The following is a 22,056-nucleotide window of genomic DNA, read 5'->3' on the forward strand; positions in this document are numbered from 1 at the left end:
TTGGAACCTTGAAACAGTTCGCAAATATCCCTTCTTCTGGCAGTTTTGAACTGCTTTAAATGCATCCAACCCCCATAAATGCCTTGAAGTCACATTATACAGTAAACATGTCAAATGGATGTTAATAGATGCACGTTCCTGTGACATGCATTTTATTCTTCTAGTAATTAGTGAATAATACACCTACAGGTTGGAAATTTGTATGGGGGGGCAGTAGTTTTAATATAAATGTTTTGGGGGGGTGTACATGTGTGTAATGAAAATAGTTCGCTTACTAATAACTTTAAATGGGAATGTCCCATGGTTAGTCATTACTGCTGTGCTCGCCCATTGTCCTAATCAAAGATTTTTCTTGTTTTGGGTGGAACATGGTCTAGGTTGTTTTTCCTAAAAGGTGTCTAGTGCTAAAAGGGTTCTGTCACAAGGGTGCACCAGACAGCTAGGTAGGAATGTGCTCTTGTTGCCAGTTGATATTTTTATCAAATTATGAATTTTACTTTCTGTGGCCAGCCCTCGAGGTCTGTGAATGTATGTTTTTTATGACGATTGCTTTGCTTGTTCATGGATTTGCAGGACCGAAACATTAAAATTCCTTCCCTCTCTTCCTGCCCTTGCTTCATACTTGGGCTCGTAGATGTAGGCTTGTGACTGTATGGTGTTTGAGTTGAGCTCCGTACTGACTGCCTGCTTAAAGTTTCAATCGTAGAGGATGATGTGGCCATGATCGTTGCGGAGAAGCTGGCCAAGCTCATTTCCGAAGAAGGCCCGGGTGCTGAGGCCATCGCTAAGAAGAAGAACCTGAACAACCCAGCACTAAGGTAATGGGTGGTTAAGTGTCTGTCGGAGGGTCAGAGCTTCTCACACATTTGTTTCATTGTCCACTTCTGTTAACTCTGCAGTGTTCTACTGTAGTATTTCTTCAGTTTTCATACCTCCTTGTTGATGCCCCACGTAGCTTTCTAGAGCGGTCCTGTAAGTGATTACACCATCACCAGTGAAGAATGGGAGAAGGGTGTGTAGTAGTCACCACCATTTGTGTTGATATTTGATGGTTTGCTTTGGACCTCGAGCGTGTGCTCCAAACTTGGCACATGAGTATACGTGCATGGCTTGCACTTATGTGTGTAAACAGCGTAGTGTCAGCATAGCCTCACAAGTGGCATTTACAAACCTGTCTTCGATTGTGTGATGAGTCAGGTGGATACAGAGTTTATGGAAAGCCAGGCCTTTATTCCTCTGCGTACCTCTCAATGGTTGTTGATGGCCTTTATTTTTTGGGGAAGGTATTCCAGAGCCTGTAAATGTCCTCTGAGAAGTGGCTTCGACCTAAGCACATTTTTTGATAAGGGGAATTATCGGACATGGAGTCATTGTGCTTTAAGTTCCTCCTTTGATTTTATGACCTGAGTTTGGATTGTAAGAGGTTTGATTATGTGCTGTGACTTGATCAATATAGAATGGGCTTTGTTTTACACTGGTAACTAGCAAAGAGCTATGTGAGCTGGAGTAATATAGTCCTGCGTGTTTAGGACTTGTTGTAAAGAATTGTCTGGCTGCTGCTTTCTGGATTCTTTGCCGCTGCTGATTAGTTTTTGGGGGAGTTCAGTGTAGTAATTTGCATTACATAAGTGAGGTATCACCGGGGCCAAAGATATCTGTATCCAGACTGAAATGTCTAGGTAAATTATCAACTTATAATGTGAGTGTTTTCCTTGTCACTTCGTTGATTTGTGATTAGTGTGAAAGCTTTGAGTCCTTGATCATGCCATCATGAGACCATGATCCTCTGTCGACAGAGGAGTTCTGATTGCGAGGGGTCATAGTGATATAGTGCGTATGATTACTTTATCGCAAAGTACTACCACATGTATTTATAAAATCAAATACTTTGGCAATTTAGCCTCAAGCATTCAGGGTTTTGGTAACTCCTCATGCCTTTATCATAATGTGGGTGGTAGTCTCAGGAAAAACAAAATGTTGCAGCTCGGTATTCAAGGCATGCACCCGTTTTTACTACAGGTCACTGTAAGTCACCCCTATGTTAGGCCCTCCTAGCCCAGAGGGCAGGGTGCAAGTACCTGTGTGTTAGGGCACCCCTGCACGAGCAGAGGTGGCCCCACAAACTCCAGATCCATTTTCCTTGACTTGGTGAGTGCGGGGACGCCTGTTTTAGGCATGTACTGGACATAGGTCAATGCCTATGTCCAGCTATATAATGGTAACTCCAAACCTGGGCATGTTTGGTATCAAACATGTCGGTATCATACCCTGTAAGGAAATGCCTCCTTGGCATGGTTACCCCCTGAATTTTTGCCTTTGCTGATGCTATGTTTTGAATTGAAAGTGTGCTGAGGCCTGCTAACCTGGCCCCAGCACCAGTGTTTTTTCCCTAACCTGTACTTTTGTTCACACAATTGGCACACCCTGGCATCCAGGTAAGTCCCTTGTAACTAGTACCCCTGGTACCAAGGGCCTTGATGCCAGGGAAGGTCTCTAAGGGCTGCAGCATGTCTTATGCCACCCTGGGGACCCCTCACTCAGCACAGACACTGCTTGCCAGCTTGTGTGTGCTGGTGAGGACAAAACGAGTAAGTCGACATGGCACTCCCCTCAGGGTGCCATGCCAACCCCACACTGCCTATGCAGTATAGATAAGTCACCCCTCTAGTAGGCCTTACAGCCCTAAGGCAAGGTGCACTATACCATAGGTGAGGGCACCAGTGCATGAGCACTGTGCCCCTACAGTGTCTAAGCAAAACCTTACACATTGTAAGTGCAGGGTAGCCATAAGAGTATATGGTCTGGGAGTTTGTCAAACATCAAACTTCTCAGCACAATAAATGCACACTGATGCCAGTTTACATTTTATTGTAAAATACACCCCAGAGGGCACCTTAGAGGTGCCCCCTGAAACCTTAACCAACTACCCGTGTAGGCTGACTGGTTTTAGCAGCCTGCCACACTCGAGACATGTTGCTGGCCACATGGGGAGAGTGCCTTTGTCACTCTGTGACCAGTAACAAAGCCTGCACTGGGTGGAGATGCTATCACCTCCCCCAGGCAGGAGCTGTAACACCTGGCGGTGAGCCTCAAAGGCTCACCCCCTTTGTTCCAGCACCACAGGGCACTCCAGCTTGTGGAGTTGCCTGCCCCCTCCGGTCACGGCCCCACTTTTGGCGGCAAGGCCGGAGGAAATAATGAGAATAACAAGGAGGAGTCACTGGCCAGTCAGGACAGCCCCTAAGGTGTCCTGAGCTGAAGTGACTCTAACTTTTAGAAATCCTCCATCTTGCAGATGGAGGATTCCCCCAATAGGGATAGGAATGTGACCCCCTCCCCTTGGGAGGAGGCACAAAGAGGGTGTACCCACCCTCAGGGCTAGTAGCCATTGGCTACTAACTCCCCAGACCTAAACACGCCCTTAAATTTAGTACTTAAGGGCTTCCCTGAACCTAAGAATTTAGATTCCTGCAACTTACGAAGAAGAGGACTGCTGAGCTGAAAAACCCCTGCAGAGAAGACAGAGACACCAACTGCTTTGGCCCCAGCACTACCGGCCTGTCTCCCCCCTTCGGAAGAAAACTGCTCCAGCGACGCATTCCCCAGGACCAGCGACCTCTGAATCCTCAGAGGACTGCCCTGCTTCCAAAAGACCAAGAAACTCAAGAGAACAGCGGCCCTGTTCAACAAAGACTGCAACTTTGTTTCCAGAGGAGCAGATTTAAAGACCCCTGCAATCCCCGCAAGAAGCGTGAGACTTGCAACACTGCACCCGGCGACCCCGACTCGACTGGTGGAGAAACAACGCTATAGGGAGGACCCCCAGGCGACTCCAAGACTGTGAGTAACCAAAGTTGTCCCCCCTGAGCCCCCACAGCGACGCCTGCAGAGGAAATCCCGACGCCTGGAAAAGACCCTGCACCCGCAGCCCCCAGGACATGAAGGATCGGAACTCCAGTGCAGGAGTGACCCCAGGAGGCCCTCTCCTTTGCCCAGGTGGTGGCTACCCCGAGGAGCCCCCCCCCCCCCCCCCCCCTTGCCTGCCTGCAACGCTGAAGAGACCCCTTGGTCTCCCATTGATTCTTATTACAAACCCGACGCTTGTTTACACACTGCACCCGGCCGCCCCGCGCTGCTGAGGGTGTACTTTTTGTGTGGACTTGTTCCCTCCCCCCCCCCCCCCCGGTGCCCTACAAAACCCCCCTGGTCTGCCCTCCGAAGACACGGGTACTTACCTGCTGGCAGACCGGAACCGGGGCACCCCCTTCTCCATTGAAGCCTATGTGTTTTGGGCACCTCTTTGACCTCTGCACCTGACCGGCCCTGAGCTGCTGGTGTGGTGACTTTGGGGTTGCTCTGAACTCCCAACGGTGGGCTACCTTGGACCCCAATTTGAACCCCGTAGGTGGTTTACTTACCTGCAAGAACTAACAATAACTTACCTCCCCCAGGAACTGTTGAAAATTGCACTAAGTGTCCACTTTTAAAATAGCTATATGTGTTTTATGTAAAAAGTATATATGCTATTGTGATTATTCAAAGTTCCTAAAGTACTTACCTGCAATACCTTTCAAATGAGATATTACATGTAGAATTTGAACCTGTGGTTCTTAAAATAAACTAAGAAAATATATTTTTCTATACAAAAACCTATTGGCCTGGAATTGTCTCTGAGTGTGTGTTCCTCATTTATTGCCTGTGTGTATGTACAACAAATGCTTAACACTACTCCTTTGATAAGCCTACTGCTCGACCACACTACCACAAAATCGAGCATTAGTATTCTCTTTTTACCACTATCTTACCTCTAAGGAGAACCCTTGGAGTCTGTGCATACTATTCCTTACTTTGAAATAGTGCATACAGAGCCAACTTCCTACATACCCCAATACTGTTGCAAGTATTGGAAGTATGATTCCATGCACCTTGGGGGCTCCTTAGAGAACCCCCATCATTGCTAACACCAGTCCTACAAGGTTTTTTGGGAAGCCCAATCTGCTGCCGCCCCTCAAACAGATTTCTGCCCTCCTGCTGCTTGATCCGATCAAGCTCAGGAAGGCAGAACAAAGGATTTCTTTTGGGAGAGGGAAGGTAACTCCCTCTCCCCTTGGAAATAGGTGTGACTGGCTTGGTAGGGGTAGCATCTCCAAGCCACTGGCTTTGCTTTAAAGGGCACATTTGGTGCTCTCCGTGCATATTTCAAGTCCCCTCTGATTCAGGGACCCCCAGTCCCTGCTCTGGTGTGAAACTGGACAATGGAAAGGGAGTAACCACTCCCCTGTCCATCACAATCCGGAAGCGGTGCTCAGAGCTCCTCCAGAGTGTTCCTGGATTCTGCAATCTTGTTTCCAAGGGTGGCAGGGAACTCTGGGAGCATCTGAGTGGCCAGGCAGGTGAAGTCAGAGCCCCCTCCTGATAGATGCTTACCTGGCTTGGTGACCAGTCCCTCTTTCAGGGCTATTTAAAGTCTCTCTCTTGGGTGGGTCCTCTGATTCGGCTTGCAAGACTCCTGCAGGATTCCTCTGCAACATCCACTTCGACTTCTGGCCACTGGAACCGCGACTGGACCCTCCAGGAACCGACAGTGCTACAATCAACGAAGAAGACTCTTCTGCAACTTTGTTTCCACTGCTCCTGCCAGCTTTGCAATGTTTCCCCAGCTGTGCATCCTCAGAAGACAGTAACTCTTCAGCCTGCACAAGAAGAAGAAGGCATCTCCCTTGGAGTGAAGGAGTCACTCCCCTGCATCCGCAGGCACCTGCTGCAACGACAACTAGCTGCGTTTCCCTTCATCTTGAGTGCCTGGATCCTGCCTTATGGGTGGCGGTCCAGATTAGCCCCCTTGGTCCTCTCTACCAGCTTTCCAACTTTGTTGGAGGTAAGCCTTTGCCTTCCCACGCAGTACAGTACCCCCCTGCACTGTGTCTTGCAGCTGCCAAGGCTTGTTTGCATCTCCTCCAAGGGATCTTCAGGCGATATGTAGCTCCAGTCCCCATCACTCCTTCCTGCAACACACAGCCCTCTCCGTGGGTGTAAGGAAATGCCTCCTTGGCATGGTTGCCCCCTGACTTTTTGCCTTTGCTGATGCTATGTTTACAATTGAAAGTGTGCTGAGGCCTGCTAACCACGCCCCAGCACCAGTGTTCTTTCCCTAACCTGTACTTTTGTATCCACAATTGGCAGACCCTGGCATCCAGATAAGTCCCTTGTAACTGGTACTTCTAGTACCAAGGGCCCTGATGCCAAGGAAGGTCTCTAAGGGCTGCAGCATGTCTTATGCCACCCTGGAGACCTCTCACTCAGCACAGACACACTGCTTGCCAGCTTGTGTGTGCTAGTGAGGACAAAACGAGTAAGTCGACATGGCACTCCCCTCAGGGTGCCATGCCAGCCTCTCACTGCCTATGCAGTATAGGTAAGACACCCCTCTAGCAGGCCTTACAGCCCTAAGGCAGGGTGCACTATACCATAGGTGAGGGTACCAGGGCATGAGCATGGTACCCCTACAGTGTCTAAACAAAACCTTAGACATTGTAAGTGCAGGGTAGCCATAAGAGTATATGGTCTGGGAGTCTGTCAAACACGAACTCCACAGCACCATAATGGCTACACTGAAAGCTGGGAAGTTTGGTATCAAACTTCTCAGCACAATAAATGCACACTGATGCCAGTGTACAGTTTATTGTAAAATACACCACAGAGGGCACCTTAGAGGTGCCCCCTGAAACTTAACCGACTGTCTGTGTAGGCTGACTAGTTCCAGCAGCCTGCCACACCAGAGACATGTTGCTGGCCCCATGGGGAGAGTGCCTTTGTCACTCTGAGGCCAGTAACAAAGCCTGCACTGGGTGGAGATGCTAACACCTCCCCCAGGCAGGAGCTGTAACACCTGGCGGTGAGCCTCAAAGGCTCACCCCTTTGTCACAGCCCAGCAGGGCACTCCAGCTTAGTGGAGTTGCCCGCCCCCTCCGGCCACGGCCCCCACTTTTGGCGGCAAGGCTGGAGGGAACAAAGAAAGCAACAAGGAGGAGTCACTGGCCAGTCAGGACAGCCCCTAAGGTGTCCTGAGCTGAGGTGACTCTGACTTTTAGAAATCCTCCATCTTGCAGATGGAGGATTCCCCCAATAGGGTTAGGATTGTGACCCCCTCCCCTTGGGAGGAGGCACAAAGAGGGTGTACCCACCCTCAGGGCTAGTAGCCATTGGCTACTAACCCCCCAGACCTAAACACGCCCTTAAATTTAGTATTTAAGGGCTGCCCTGAACCCTAGAAAATTAGATTCCTGCAACTACAAGAAGAAGGACTGCCTAGCTGAAAACCCCTGCAGCGGAAGACCAGAAGACGACAACTGCCTTGGCTCCAGAAACTCACCGGCCTGTCTCCTGCCTTCCAAAGATCCTGCTCCAGCGACGCCTTCCAAAGGGACCAGCGACCTCGACATCCTCTGAGGACTGCCCCTGCTTCGAAAAGACAAGAAACTCCCGAGGACAGCGGACCTGCTCCAAGAAAAGCTGCAACTTTGTTTCCAGCAGCTTTAAAGAACCCTGCAAGCTCCCCGCAAGAAGCGTGAGACTTGCAACACTGCACCCGGCGACCCCGACTCGGCTGGTGGAGAACCGACACCTCAGGAGGGACCCCAGGACTACTCTGATACTGTGAGTACCAAAACCTGTCCCCCCTGAGCCCCCACAGCGCCGCCTGCAGAGGGAATCCCGAGGCTTCCCCTGACCGCGACTCTTTGAACCTAAAGTCCCGACGCCTGGGAGAGACCCTGCACCCGCAGCCCCCAGGACCTGAAGGACCGGACTTTCACTGGAGAAGTGACCCCCAGGAGTCCCTCTCCCTTGCCCAAGTGGAGGTTTCCCCGAGGAATCCCCCCCTTGCCTGCCTGCAGCGCTGAAGAGATCCCGAGATCTCTCATAGACTAACATTGCGAACCCGACGCCTGTTCCTACACTGCACCCGGCCGCCCCCGCGCTGCTGAGGGTGAAATTTCTGTGTGGACTTGTGTCCCCCCCGGTGCCCTACAAAACCCCCCTGGTCTGCCCTCCGAAAACGCGGGTACTTACCTGCAAGCAGACCGGAACCGGGGCACCCCCTTCTCTCCATTGTAGCCTATGTGTTTTGGGCACCACTTTGAACTCTGCACCTGACCGGCCCTGAGCTGCTGGTGTGGTGACTTTGGGGTTGCTCTGAACCCCCAACAGTGGGCTACCTTGGACCAAGAACTAAGCCCTGTAAGTGTCTTACTTACCTGGTTAACCTAACAAATACTTACCTCCCCTAGGAACTGTGAAAATTGCACTGTGTCCACTTTTAAAACAGCTATTTGCGAATAACTTGAAAAGTATACATGCAATTTTGATGATTTGAAGTTCCTAAAGTACTTACCTGCAATACCTTTCGATTGAGATATTACATGTAGAATTTGAACCTGTGGTTCCTAAAATAAACTAAGAAAAGATATTTTTCTATATAAAAACCTATTGGCTGGATTTGTCTCTGAGTGTGTGTACCTCATTTATTGTCTATGTGAATGTACAACAAATGCTTAACACTACTCCTTGGATAAGCCTACTGCTCGACCACACTACCACAAAATAGAGCATTAGTATTATCTCTTTTTACCACTATTTTACCTCTAAGGGGAACCCTTGGACTCTGTGCATGCTATTCCTTACTTTGAAATAGCACATACAGAGCCAACTTCCTACAGTGGGTCTCCTGCGGAGTGGGATCCTTTTCTGTAGTGCTGCGTGGGCTCCTCCTGCAACTTCTGTGCCCCAGTCCTTTGGGACTCCTGCAGGTGCTGCCTCTGCTCCTGTGGACTCTCAATGATGCTGAGGATCCCCTGTGACTCCCCCCTCCTGGCCCTTGCTGGGCCCCTGGCAGCACCGCTTTTCCACTAACCATGGGTTTGTCTTTGCCAAAGCTTGTAGGTGGAATTCCTGCACCGACACCCATCTGCAATCTTCACTCCAGCAGGAACTGTTCTCTGGCTCCAGAGCTGCAGTGCTGACCTGTTCTTTTTCACCATCGACCAGCTCCTGCAAGTAACTCTCTTAGTAGCTCCTACTCCTCCTGGACTCCACTGTGACGTTTAGACTTGCTCCCTCTCCCCTCAGGTCTTCTTCAGGAATCCACTGCTGGTTTCTTGCAGTCTTGTGTGGGTGTATAGTTTTTTTTTTTTTTTTTCTTTCTCTCCTTTTGGTTGGTTTAGGGAAAATCCAGTGATTTACTCCTCCTTTCCTGGTCACTGGGGGATACTGTTACTTATCTCTTTGTTTTTCTAGTACTCCCAGCTCCCCTCTACAAATTCCACTTACCTATGTAGGGGTCCTGTGTTCACATTCCATTTTGTTAGTATATGGTTTGTGCTCCCCCTAGGATCAATATTGGTTGTTAGTATTTGCACTGTTTTCTAACCTTTTTATGCCTATTTCTGATTACTAGTGTTTATAATTAGTGTATTACTTAGCTCCTATTGGAGGGTTCCCTTCTAGAATTTTGTGGTGTTGTGCTCCAAAAATAAAGTACCTTTATTTTTGTATAACGGAGTGTTTTCTTCCATGTGCGTAAGTGCTGTGTGACTACAGCGTTTTTGCATATCTCCTAGACTTGGCTGCTCATCCACAGCTACCTTTAGAGAGCCTGGCTTCTAAACACTGCTTACACTTCACTAAGAGGGGATACCTGGACCTGGTATATGGTGTAAGTACCTTGGGTACCCACCACACACCAGGCCAGCTTCCTACAACGCCCAAAACATCCTCTCACTTACCTACAGCCCCTCCACCATCTGAGCCAGCTTTCACAGATGCATGACAAACGTCGCTGATTGGATGAAGAACTGCCTGCAGCAGAACACACACAAGACAGAAATACTGATCTTTGGCAACAGCAGCAACACAGGGAATGACTCTTGGTGGCCATCGGACCTAGGACCCACACCCTCTGACCACACCAGAAACCTCGGAATCATCATAGACAACAAGCTCACCATGAAATCACAGATCCCTGCAGTCTCCTATGCCTGCTTACTCACTTTGCGCATGCTACGTAAGATCAAGTGGCTACCTCTACACATGAGACGCACTGTGGCACAGGCCCTCATCACCAACAGCACACCTCCCACAGAGACTTCAGACCATACAGAATGCAGCAGCCAGACTCATCCTCGTCCTTCTCGATGAACCCACTTCACACTCCGCTGGCTCCCTGTAGAGAAGAGATGCTGATTCAAGCTGCTGACCCACCCACACAAGGCTCTACACAACCAAGGACCTGCGTACATCAACCACCGCCTGAACTTCCACCAAGCGCTGAAGACTATGCTTTGCCTCCCTTTCACTTGTCCGTACTCCCCGCATCTAGCGAAGCAGAAGTGGAGGATTGCAGCAAAAATCTGGAACAGCCTCACCGTACACCCCTGGACCATCACCTCACTTCCGGAACTCCGAATGACCCTCAAGACCTGGCTGTTCGAATAAGCCTCCGGGACCTGCAAGCACCTGGATACCCTGTTGGGTGATTAGCCATGCTTTATAATCCTGATTGATTGATTGATTTTACTTTCTGCAGCAGTTTGAAGTGGTACTTCTTTCAAGGGTCCTCCCTAAGCTGTTCTCCAAACACAAACTTTGTGTAGAGTGATGCTCTTCGCAACAGGGTTGTCTCCAGTCTGGAGCACTGACCACAGAGGCGCAAAGAGCTCTGAGCTTTCTGCACCTCATTATCAACAGCAGCACTGAGCAGTGGTCAGGCAAGATAAAAAGGCTGGTTTCCTTTATAGGGGTCTCTTTCACCTTAACAGCAGATGCTTCAGTCCAGAGCTTCACCCAGTCTATTTCAGCCCTCGTCTACCAGAAGGCAGTGATACAGAAAGATTACTCAGAAGCCACTCGTAACAAAGGGCCTATTCTAATTTTAAAAGTAGCCTTTTCTCCTCTGTCCTCACCTCAGCTTCAGGAATTGTCCGCAGTACACTTTCACTGCCTGGATAAAAAAAAGAAAAACAAAATAAAACACTTCTATTCTGTGCACAGGAACAGACCTGGGGCTTCCAGTTTGGGAACCACAGGCTTCCCTTACTTGGTTTCACTTGTAAACATAATGCATTTACCTTACAGCCCATGCACACTCCTAACATAAACTTAGCATGTTAGCATTAGAATCTGGGTCAGTGAATAGAAGCAAAACTTTACACACACGAGGAGGCCAGTTACACATTCAGAAAGTTCTTCTCACAGCTACAGATTTGCAAAACGTGTTACGCTGCCACCGCCTCTCTAGATGGTAAACCCCCAACCAGGAGAGTAGGCCTCTGTCAGTAAATGCAGGACTGCTTCGCTCCAGGCCACAAAAGAGGTCCGGAGCCTTACACATGTCTGGGGACAGGCATGAGCCTTTGCACACAACGCAGATTATTACCAGCCCAGGGCCAAAATAAAAAACCATGAACATTAGACATTCAGTCGGGCACTCCCGGCAGGGGATTGTCATTGACACCACGCAGGGGACATTCCCACCCCAGCACTCCTTATGGGGGATTCCACGTACTACTGAGTCACAGGGAGAATTTACTTTTTTACAAAAGGCTACTGAATATCCCCTAACGTTCTGTTAAATAATAAGTGAATTTATGTCTTTTATTTGGCAAATTAGGCTTGATTTTCCTCTATTGAGCCTTAGAGAGGATTAGATGGTGATCAGATATCTTAATATGTAAAGCAATAGAATCTTAATTGGGTGTACAACCTATGTTAGACCTACACTATTAAAAAAAGTATTTTGCCGCCTGGAGATGTGTGTACGACATTGCTACTAAATGGGTTTGAAATGTTTTTTTGTTTTTTTGTTTGTTTTTTTAGGAATTGTTGCACAACCACACATTTGAAGAGACTAGAGAAATTGAAAATAGTCTGTCTCTGTACACAAGGAAAGCTTCTAATATGGCAATTCCTAGTAATTTGATTTGGTTATGACAATTATATTAGGTTACCACATTCTTCCCAATTGGCTAGCAAAAGTTACAGCTCGCAATTTCACATTGCACTTCCCAGCAGGAGAAATATACGAGGGCTCTCCTTTTTATGTAGTCTAACCAGCAAAAGAAGTGACAGTTCACCACCGCTTCCATCGCTCATTGTAGGAAGTTGGCTCTGTATGTGCTATTTCAAAGTAAGGAATAGCATGCACAGAGTCCAAGGGTTCCCCTTAGAGGTAAGATAGTGGCAAAAAGAGATAATACTAATGCTCTATTTTGTGGTAGTGTGGTCGAGCAGTAGGCTTATCCAAGGAGTAGTGTTAAGCATTTGTTGTACATACACATAGACAATAAATGAGGTACACACACTCAGAGACAAATCCAGCCAATAGGTTTTTGTATAGAAAAATATCTTTTCTTAGTTTATTTTAAGAACCACAGGTTCAAATTCTACATGTAATATCTCATTCGAAAGGTATTGCAGGTAAGTACTTTAGGAACTTCAAATCATCAAAATTGCATGCATACTTTTCAAGTTATTCACAAATAGCTGTTTTAAAAGTGGACACTTAGTGCAATTTTCACAGTTCCTAGGGGAGGTAAGTATTTGTTAGTTTTACCAGGTAAGTAAGACACTTACAGGGTTCAGTTCTTGGTCCAAGGTAGCCCACCGTTGGGGGTTCAGAACAACCCCAAAGTCACCACACCAGCAGCTCAGGGCCGGTCAGGTGCAGAGTTCAAAGTGGTGCCCAAAACACATAGGCTAGAATGGAGAGAAGGGGGTGCCCCGGTTCCGGTCTGCTTGCAGGTAAGTACCCGCGTCTTCGGAGGGCAGACCAGAGGGGTTTTGTAGGGCACCGGGGGGGACACAAGCCCACACAGAAATTTCACCCTCAGCAGCGCGGGGGCGGCCGGGTGCAGTGTAGAAGCAAGCGTCGGGTTCGCAATGTTAGTCTATGAGAGATCTCGGGATCTCATCAGCGCTGCAGGCAGGCAAGGGGGGGGTTCCTCGGGGAAACCTCCACTTGGGCAAGGGAGAGGGACTCCTGGGGGTCACTTCTCCAGTGAAAGTCCGGTCCTTCAGGTCCTGGGGGCTGCGGGTGCAGGGTCTCTCCCAGGCGTCGGGACTTTAGGTTCAAAGAGTCGCGGTCAGGGGAAGCCTCGGGATTCCCTCTGCAGGCGGCGCTGTGGGGGCTCAGGGGGGACAGGTTTTGGTACTCACAGTATCAGAGTAGTCCTGGGGTCCCTCCTGAGGTGTTGGATCGCCACCAGCCGAGTCGGGGTCGCCGGGTGCAGTGTTGCAAGTCTCACGCTTCTTGCGGGGAGCTTGCAGGGTTCTTTAAAGCTGCTGGAAACAAAGTTGCAGCTTTTCTTGGAGCAGGTCCGCTGTCCTCGGGAGTTTCTTGTCTTTTCGAAGCAGGGGCAGTCCTCAGAGGATGTCGAGGTCGCTGGTCCCTTTGGAAGGCGTCGCTGGAGCAGGATCTTTGGAAGGCAGGAGACAGGCCGGTGAGTTTCTGGAGCCAAGGCAGTTGTCGTCTTCTGGTCTTCCTCTGCAGGGGTTTTCAGCTAGGCAGTCCTTCTTCTTGTAGTTGCAGGAATCTGATTTTCTAGGGTTCAGGGTAGCCCTTAAATACTCAATTTAAGGGCGTGTTTAGGTCTGGGGGGTTAGTAGCCAATGGCTACTAGCCCTGAGGGTGGGTACACCCTCTTTGTGCCTCCTCCCAAGGGGAGGGACACACAATCCTAACCCTATTGGGGGAATCCTCCATCTGCAAGATGGAGGATTTCTAAAAGTTAGAGTCACCTCAGCTCAGGACACCTTAGGGGCTGTCCTGACTGGCCAGTGACTCCTCCTTGTTTTTCTCATTATTTTCTCCGGCCTTGCCGCCAAAAGTGGGGCCTGGCCGGAGGGGGCGGGCAACTCCACTAGCTGGAGTGTCCTGCTGGGTTGGCACAAAGGAGGTGAGCCTTTGAGGCTCACCGCCAGGTGTGACAATTCCTGCCTGGGGGAGGTGTTAGCATCTCCACCCAGTGCAGGCTTTGTTACTGGCCTCAGAGTGACAAAGGCACTCTCCCCATGGGGCCAGCAACATGTCTCGGTTTGTGGCAGGCTGCTAAAACTAGTCAGCCTACACAGACAGTCGGTTAAGTTTCAGGGGGCACCTCTAAGGTGCCCTCTGGGGTGTATTTTACAATAAAATGTACACTGGTATCAGTGTGCATTTATTGTGCTGAGAAGTTTGATACCAAACTTCCCAGTTTTCAGTGTAGCCATTATGGTGCTGTGGAGTTCGTGTTTGACAAACTCCCAGACCATAAACTCTTATGGCTACCCTGCACTTACAATGTCTAAGGTTTTGTTTAGACACTGTAGGGGTACCATGCTCATGCACTGGTACCCTCACCTATGGTATAGTGCACCCTGCCTTAGGGCTGTAAGGCCTGCTAGAGGGGTGTCTTACCTATACTGCATAGGCAGTGAGAGGCTGGCATGGCACCCTGAGGGGAGTGCCATGTCGACTTACTCGTTTTGTCCTCACTAGCACACACAAGCTGGCAAGCAGTGTGTCTGTGCTGAGTGAGAGGTCTCCAGGGTGGCATAAGACATGCTGCAGCCCTTAGAGACCTTCCTTGGCATCAGGGCCCTTGGTACTAGAAGTACCAGTTACAAGGGACTTATCTGGATGCCAGGGTCTGCCAATTGTGGATACACAAGTACAGGTTAGGGAAAGAACACTGGTGCTGGGGCCTGGTTAGCAGGCCTCAGCACACTTTCAATTGTAAACATAGCATCAGCAAAGGCAAAAAGTCAGGGGGCAACCATGCCAAGGAGGCATTTCCTTACACTCATCTTGAACACTTGGTTCCTGAGGGACAAACCGTCCGTCACTAAAGCCTTTGCTCAGACTTTAGATGATCAAGCAGGTGCCAGGAGGTCCTCCCGGAAAGGACTACAAGTGTAAATCACTAACTCTTTGCTGTTTGGCCTTACTGAGGAACAACAACGTCTTCACTTGCTTGAACAAGATGTAAAGTCGCTATCCAAGTATCTTTAGGAATTCACAGTTAGGTGGGCACCAGAGGCACGCAAGCAGGGCTGCCCTTTATCACCCCACATGCCTAAATGGGGTGAGAAAATACGTTTCGTAAATAAAGTTGAATTATGTGGGTGTTTTAACTTAGCAAAACTTTAATAATTTTAGTATTAAATGTTACTGTTTTATGGCTACTTTTTTGGAAGTGCCACAGAACATAATATAGTTTTGGACATTTTTATTTGCACTCTACTTTATAATACAATCCTCACCCCTCCTCCTCAACCCTTTCTGGTCATTCTGTTTTATTCTCGTCCTCTATCCTTCTGTCTTTCCCCTGCTTCACTCTGCCTCTTGCTCCTAGTCTGTTCAGCTAGGTGATGAATAGCAGGTTGACCCTGATGCCGGAAGTAGAGAGTCTGGGCCCAAAGGAAGGTATTGCTTGTGCAGCACTCAGGGTTTCCAACTACCAAAGCTTAAATTGTAGGCCAAGACTGGTTACACGTTGTCTCCAATCTCTGAAATGCTGCCGCCATCAGACTTTAGCTCATGCCCAACTTATAGGGACAGCCGCATATAAAAAAATATCCCTGTCTCTAGACATCATCTTGCAAGTGGTTTATTGTTCTAATGCAATTTTAGTTAATGAGAGCTGCACGTCCAACTCTTGTCCCTGAAACAAAAAGCGTTGTCAAGAAACTTGACCGGAAACTTAACAATGAGTAGACTAGACAGAAAATTATACGTAAAGGGGAATTTGCCAAATACGAGAATATAAAAAAGAATATAAAAATGCATTTTTCTTTCAAAATATATTGATATCTGAAGAACCACCTAAGCGCTCTTGAATCCCTGCAAGCTTTGGAAATGACAAACATGTGGCTTAATGTATAAGAATACCTTAGTACAGGCATTGTTCCCTGGCAGCCACGGTTCATCTAGGTAGATATGTCCTGTGTGCGTAGTGTGTGAATGAAGGTCAGGCTGCGTGTAGCATTTTGCAGTGCACTGTTCTTTCTTACAGAATGTTTGCCTGGCAGAGAATGGCACCTGAGGCTGTCTACAGTTAGCAATGAGTTTGTTACCATGCACATAGAGCCACTTTCTAGTCTAAGCCTTCATTCTTGCCTCTTTAGCTTTCTGTATGACCCAACCAGCAAAGTTTATAAACACTACAAGAGAAAGCTGGAGGAGTATCGAAAAGGTCGTAAGGATTTGGACCAGGCACTCTCAGCGCTTGCATCAACCAAGCAGAACTGGGAAAACCCCCAAGAGACTTCTCAGGCAGAGTCTCCCCCCAGTACCTCAGACTCTCAGAAGCCCCCTGCAGCAAAGAGGAAAAGAAAGAGCCGATGGGGACCCGAAGAAGAAAAAGTAGAGTTGCCCGTTGTTGAAGCTCCTCCAGATATCAACGACACTACTGTGCTCTCTGGTGAGTTCAAGCACTCTTGCTGGTGGCCAATATGTTTGCATTATTTGTCGGGATTTGGTGGAGTTTGTAAATGTGCCCACATTTTATAACCGGAAGTGCAAGCAGCAGTAGGAGAGCCGAAGTGGCACAGGCTAGATGGATAGTAAGCAAGTAGGAAGTTAGAACTTGTGATGTATGTGTAACATCCTAGAGTCTAAGGCAGAAATGATGATGTTAGTGAAACTGCATGTAGTGTATGCTGGTAATTTGGACTCCTGTCTGGAATTTCAAAGCAAGTTTTTCCCAGTGACATGCATGCAACCAACTTCAACCTATCTTTTGCCTCTTTGGGAAATCTAAACATGATGTAGTGCATGGTGCCTGTACTATGAGAAGATTTTAATGGACGATGTATCTTTTCTAAAGCCAGCTCCAAGATTTTGCAGAATTGGCACACGCTGTTCAGCCCAGTGAGTTTATCCTAACCAGGGCCTGTTTCTGTGTCCCTGCAGGCACCACTATGAATCTAATATTGCACTGCACAGAGTTTTACTGCATTAATAAAAGCTACTCAGCGCTAACTGCTCCCTTTAATTCACTGGTGCTAGTTTAAGTAGGTGAGGAACAAAGTTACAGATCCTAATCTCCTTGTATTAGTAATCCCAGAGAAGCCCATATTCGGTGAGTACAGAGCTCTCCATTGACTTGTATTGACATTTTTTCTTAAGTGTTTAAATAAATCTCCCATGGGATGCAAGGGATATAATTACACTGATTACCACAAACTTTATCTTTTATGCCAAAAGTTGTATTTTCGAAGTGGAAAACTGTGACATTGGCCATGGCCTACCACATCGGATACTCAAGAGCACGTTGGTGGACTAGATAGCTCCATGCCTCAGTACTCATTTGTAACCGCTCCCTTTCTATGGCCAGTAAGAGATTAATCCAGGTTGGTACTGAGCAGGGCTCAGTGTTCAGTTGCAGTTACAATGGCACTTATATGATGTTAGATGGTCGTCGCAGCCCAATTTTCCAGAACCATTCATCTCTTACCTCTAGTCGCAGTCTGCACACCATCACTCTCTTCTCATTTGTATCAGTAAGGTTTTTTTGACGATGTATTCTGATGAATACTTCTCACCCAGATGACTGGCTTTGTGAGCCTTCAGAGGGACTAGTTCTGGAAACTCTGCCATGACTCTGTCCTGCTCCCAGATATGTTTCCACCACTTCTGGCCTGACATTGGTTCCTCTTTTCTCATGCCACTTGACGCAGGCCAGGGGCTCCAGTCATATTGGTTTTGGTATTTTACTGATGCCTTTTTTTAACATTCTTGTAGGAAGTTGGCTCTGTATGTGCTATTTCAAAGTAAGGAATAGCATGCACAGAGTCCAAGGGTTCCCCTTAGAGGTAAAATAGTGGTAAAAATAGATAATACTAATGCTCTATTTTGTGGTAGTGTGGTCGAGCAGTAGGCTTATCCAAGGAGTAGTGTTAAGCATTTGTTGTACATACACATAGACAATAAATGAGGTACACACACTCAGAGACAAATCCAGCCAATAGGTTTTTATATAGAAAAATATCTTTTCTTAGTTTATTTTAAGAACCACAGGTTCAAATTCTACATGTAATATCTCATTCGAAAGGTATTGCAGGTAAGTACTTTAGGAACTTCAAATCATCAAAATTGCATGTATACTTTTCAAGTTATTCACAAATAGCTGTTTTAAAAGTGGACACTTAGTGCAATTTTCACAGTTCCTAGGGGAGGTAAGTATTTGTTAGGTTAACCAGGTAAGTAAGACACTTACAGGGCTTAGTTCTTGGTCCAAGGTAGCCCACCGTTGGGGGTTCAGAGCAACCCCAAAGTCACCACACCAGCAGCTCAGGGCCGGTCAGGTGCAGAGTTCAAAGTGGTGCCCAAAACACATAGGCTAGAATGGAGAGAAGGGGGTGCCCCGGTTCCGGTCTGCTTGCAGGTAAGTACCCGCGTCTTCGGAGGGCAGACCAGGGGGGTTTTGTAGGGCACCGGGGGGGACACACGCCCACACAGAAATTTCACCCTCAGCAGCGCGGGGGCGGCCGGGTGCAGTGTAGAAACAAGCGTCGGGTTTGTAATGGAAGTCAATGGGAGATCTAGGGATCTCTTCAGCGCTGCAGGCAGGCAAGGGGGGGGTTCCTCGGGGAAACCTCCACTTGGGCAAGGGAGAGGGACTCCTGGGGGTCACTTCTCCAGTGAAAGTCCGGTCCTTCAGGTCCTGGGGGCTGCGGGTGCAGGGTCTCTCCCAGGCGTCGGGACTTAGGATTCAAAGAGTCGCGGTCAGGGGAAGCCTCGGGATTCCCTCTGCAGGCGGCGCTGTGGGGGCTCAGGGGGGACAGGTCTTGGTACTCACAGTCTTAGAGTAGTCCTGGGGTCCCTCCTGAGGTGTTGGATCGCCACCAGCCGAGTCGGGGTCGCCGGGTGCAGTGTTGCAAGTCTCACGCCTTTTGCGGGGAGCTTGCAGGGTTCTTTAAAGCTGCTGGAAACAACGTTGCAGCTTTTCTTTGGAGCAGGTCCGCTGTCCTCGGGAGTTTCTTGTCTTTTCGAAGCAGGGGCAGTCCTCAGAGGATGTCGAGGTCGCTGGTCCCTTTGGAAGGCGTCGCTGGAGCAGGATCTTTGGAAGGCAGGAGACAGGCCGGTGAGTTTCTGGAGCCAAGGCAGTAGTCGTCTTCTGGTCTTCCTCTGCAGGGGTTTTCAGCTAGGCAGTCCTTCTTCTTGTAGTTGCAGGAATCTAATTTTCTAGGGTTCAGGGTAGCCCTTAAATACTAAATTTAAGGGCGTGTTTAGGTCTGGGGGGTTAGTAGCCAATGGCTACTAGCCCTGAGGGTGGGTACACCCTCTTTGTGCCTCCTCCCAAGGGGAGGGGGTCACAATCCTAACCCTATTGGGGGAATCCTCCATCTGCAAGATGGAGGATTTCTAAAAGTCAGAGTCACCTCAGCTCAGGACACCTTAGGGGCTGTCCTGACTGGCCAGTGACTCCTCCTTGTTGCTTTCTTTGTTCCCTCCAGCCTTGCCGCCAAAAGTGGGGGCCGTGGCCGGAGGGGGCGGGCAACTCCACTAAGCTGGAGTGCCCTGCTGGGCTGTGACAAAGGGGTGAGCCTTTGAGGCTCACCGCCAGGTGTCACAGCTCCTGCCTGGGGGAGGTGTTAGCATCTCCACCCAGTGCAGGCTTTGTTACTGGCCTCAGAGTGACAAAGGCACTCTCCCCATGGGGCCAGCAACATGTCTCTGGTGTGGCAGGCTGCTGGAACTAGTCAGCCTACACAGACAGTCGGTTAAGTTTCAGGGGGCACCTCTAAGGTGCCCTCTGTGGTGTATTTTACAATAAAATGTACACTGGCATCAGTGTGCATTTATTGTGCTGAGAAGTTTGATATCAAACTTCCCAGTTTTCAGTGTAGCCATTATGGTGCTGTGGAGTTCGTGTTTGACAGACTCCCAGACCATATACTCTTATGGCTACCCTGCACTTACAATGTCTAAGGTTTTGTTTAGACACTGTAGGGGTACCATGCTCATGCACTGGTACCCTCACCTATGGTATAGTGCACCCTGCCTTAGGGCTGTAAGGCCTGCTAGAGGGGTGTCTTACCTATACTGCATAGGCAGTGAGAGGCTGGCATGGCACCCTGAGGGGAGTGCCATGTCGACTTACTCGTTTTGTCCTCACTAGCACACACAAGCTGGCAAGCAGTGTGTCTGTGCTGAGTGAGAGGTCTCCAGGGTGGCATAAGACATGCTGCAGCCCTTAGAGACCTTCCTTGGCATCAGGGCCCTTGGTACTAGAAGTACCAGTTACAAGGGACTTATCTGGATGCCAGGGTCTGCCAATTGTGGATACAAAAGTACAGGTTAGGGAAAGAACACTGGTGCTGGGGCCTGGTTAGCAGGCCTCAGCACACTTTCAATTGTAAACATAGCATCAGCAAAGGCAAAAAGTCAGGGGGCAACCATGCCAAGGAGGCATTTCCTTACACAACCCCCCCCCAAACGAAAGAGGATGAGACTAACCTTTCCCAAGAGAGTCTTCATTTTCTAAGTGGAAGAACCTGGAAAGGCCATCTGCATTGGCATGGGCAGTCCCAGGTCTGTGTTCCACTATAAAGTCCATTCCCTGTAGGGAGATGGACCACCTCAACAGTTTAGGATTTTCACCTTTCATTTGCATCAGCCATTTGAGAGGTCTGTGGTCAGTTTGAACTAGGAAGTGAGTCCCAAAGAGGTATGGTCTCAGCTTCTTCAGGGACCAAACCACAGCAAAGGCCTCCCTCTCAATGGCACTCCAACGCTGCTCCCTGGGGAGTAACCTCCTGCTAATGAAAGCAACAGGCTGGTCAAGGCCATCATCATTTGTTTGGGACAAAACTGCCCCTATCCCATGTTCAGAGGCATCAGTCTGCACAATGAACTGCTTAGAATAATCTGGAGCTTTGAGAACTGGTGCTGAGCACATTGCTTGTTTCAGGGTGTCAAAGGCCTGTTGGCAGTCCACAGTCCAGTTCACTTTCTTGGGCATTTTCTTGGAGGTGAGCTCAGTGAGGGCTGTCACAATGGATCCATATCCCTTCACAAACCTCCTGTAGTACCCAGTCAAGCCAAGGAATGCCCTGACTTGAGTCTGGGTTTTTGGAGCTACCCAGTCCAGAATAGTCTGGATCTTGGGTTGGAGTGGCTGAACTTGGCCTCCACCTACAAGGTGTCCCAAGTAAACCACAGTTCCCTGCCCTATCTGGCATTTGGATGCCTTGATAGAGAGGCCTGCAGATTGCAGAGCCTTCAAAACCTTCCTCAGGTGGACCAGGTGATCCTGCCAGGTGGAGCTAAAGACAGCAATATCATCAAGATAAGCTGTGCTAAAGGACTCCAAGCCAGCAAGGACTTGATTCACCAACCTTTGGAAGGTGGCAGGGGCATTCTTTAAACCAAAGGGCATAACAGTAAACTGATAATGCCCATCAGGTGTGGAGAATGCTGTCTTTTCTTTTGCTCCAGGTGCCATTTTTATTTGCCAGTACCCTGCTGTCAAGTCAAAGGTACTTAGAAATTTGGCAGCACCTAATTTATCAATGAGCTCATCAGCTCTTGGAATTGGATGAGCATCTGTCTTGGTGACAGAATTGAGCCCTCTGTAGTCCACACAAAACCTCATCTCTTTCTTTCCATCTGTGGTGTGAGGTTTGGGGACTAAGACCACTGGGCTAGCCCAGGGGCTGTCAGAGCGCTCAATGACTCCCAATTCCAGCATCTTGTGGACTTCCACCTTGATGCTTTCCTTAACATGGTCAGACTGTCTAAAGATTTTGTTCTTGACAGGCATGCTGTCTCCTGTGTCCACATCATGGGTACACAGGTGTGTCTGACCAGGGGTTAAGGAGAAGAGTTCAGGAAACTGTTGTAGGACTCTCCTACAATCAGCTTGCTGTTGGCCAGAGAGGGTGTCTGAGTAGATCACTCCATCTACTGTACCATCTTTTGGGTCTGATGACAGAAGATCAGGGAGAGGTTCACTCTCTGCCTCCTGATCCTCATCTGTTACCATCAACAGATTGACATCAGCCCTGTCGTGGAAGAGC

The 22,056-nt window shown here is 48.7% G+C and overlaps 1 protein-coding gene across 1 annotated transcript in view; it reads left to right on the forward strand.

Annotated features, from left to right (window-relative positions):
- SUGP1 (SURP and G-patch domain containing 1) overlaps positions 1–22,056 on the forward strand; it is a 303,889-nt gene that overhangs the window by 213,426 nt on the left and 68,407 nt on the right. Inside the window, exons 7-8 of the mRNA XM_069216188.1 lie at positions 695–818; positions 16,159–16,454. Of these exons, the coding sequence (XP_069072289.1) occupies positions 695–818; positions 16,159–16,454 (420 nt within the window). The remainder of the gene's footprint in view (positions 1–694; positions 819–16,158; positions 16,455–22,056) is intronic.

The sequence above is a fragment of the Pleurodeles waltl genome, chromosome 12 (assembly GCF_031143425.1).
Source record: "Pleurodeles waltl isolate 20211129_DDA chromosome 12, aPleWal1.hap1.20221129, whole genome shotgun sequence".
Lineage (NCBI taxonomy): Eukaryota > Metazoa > Chordata > Amphibia > Caudata > Salamandridae > Pleurodeles > Pleurodeles waltl.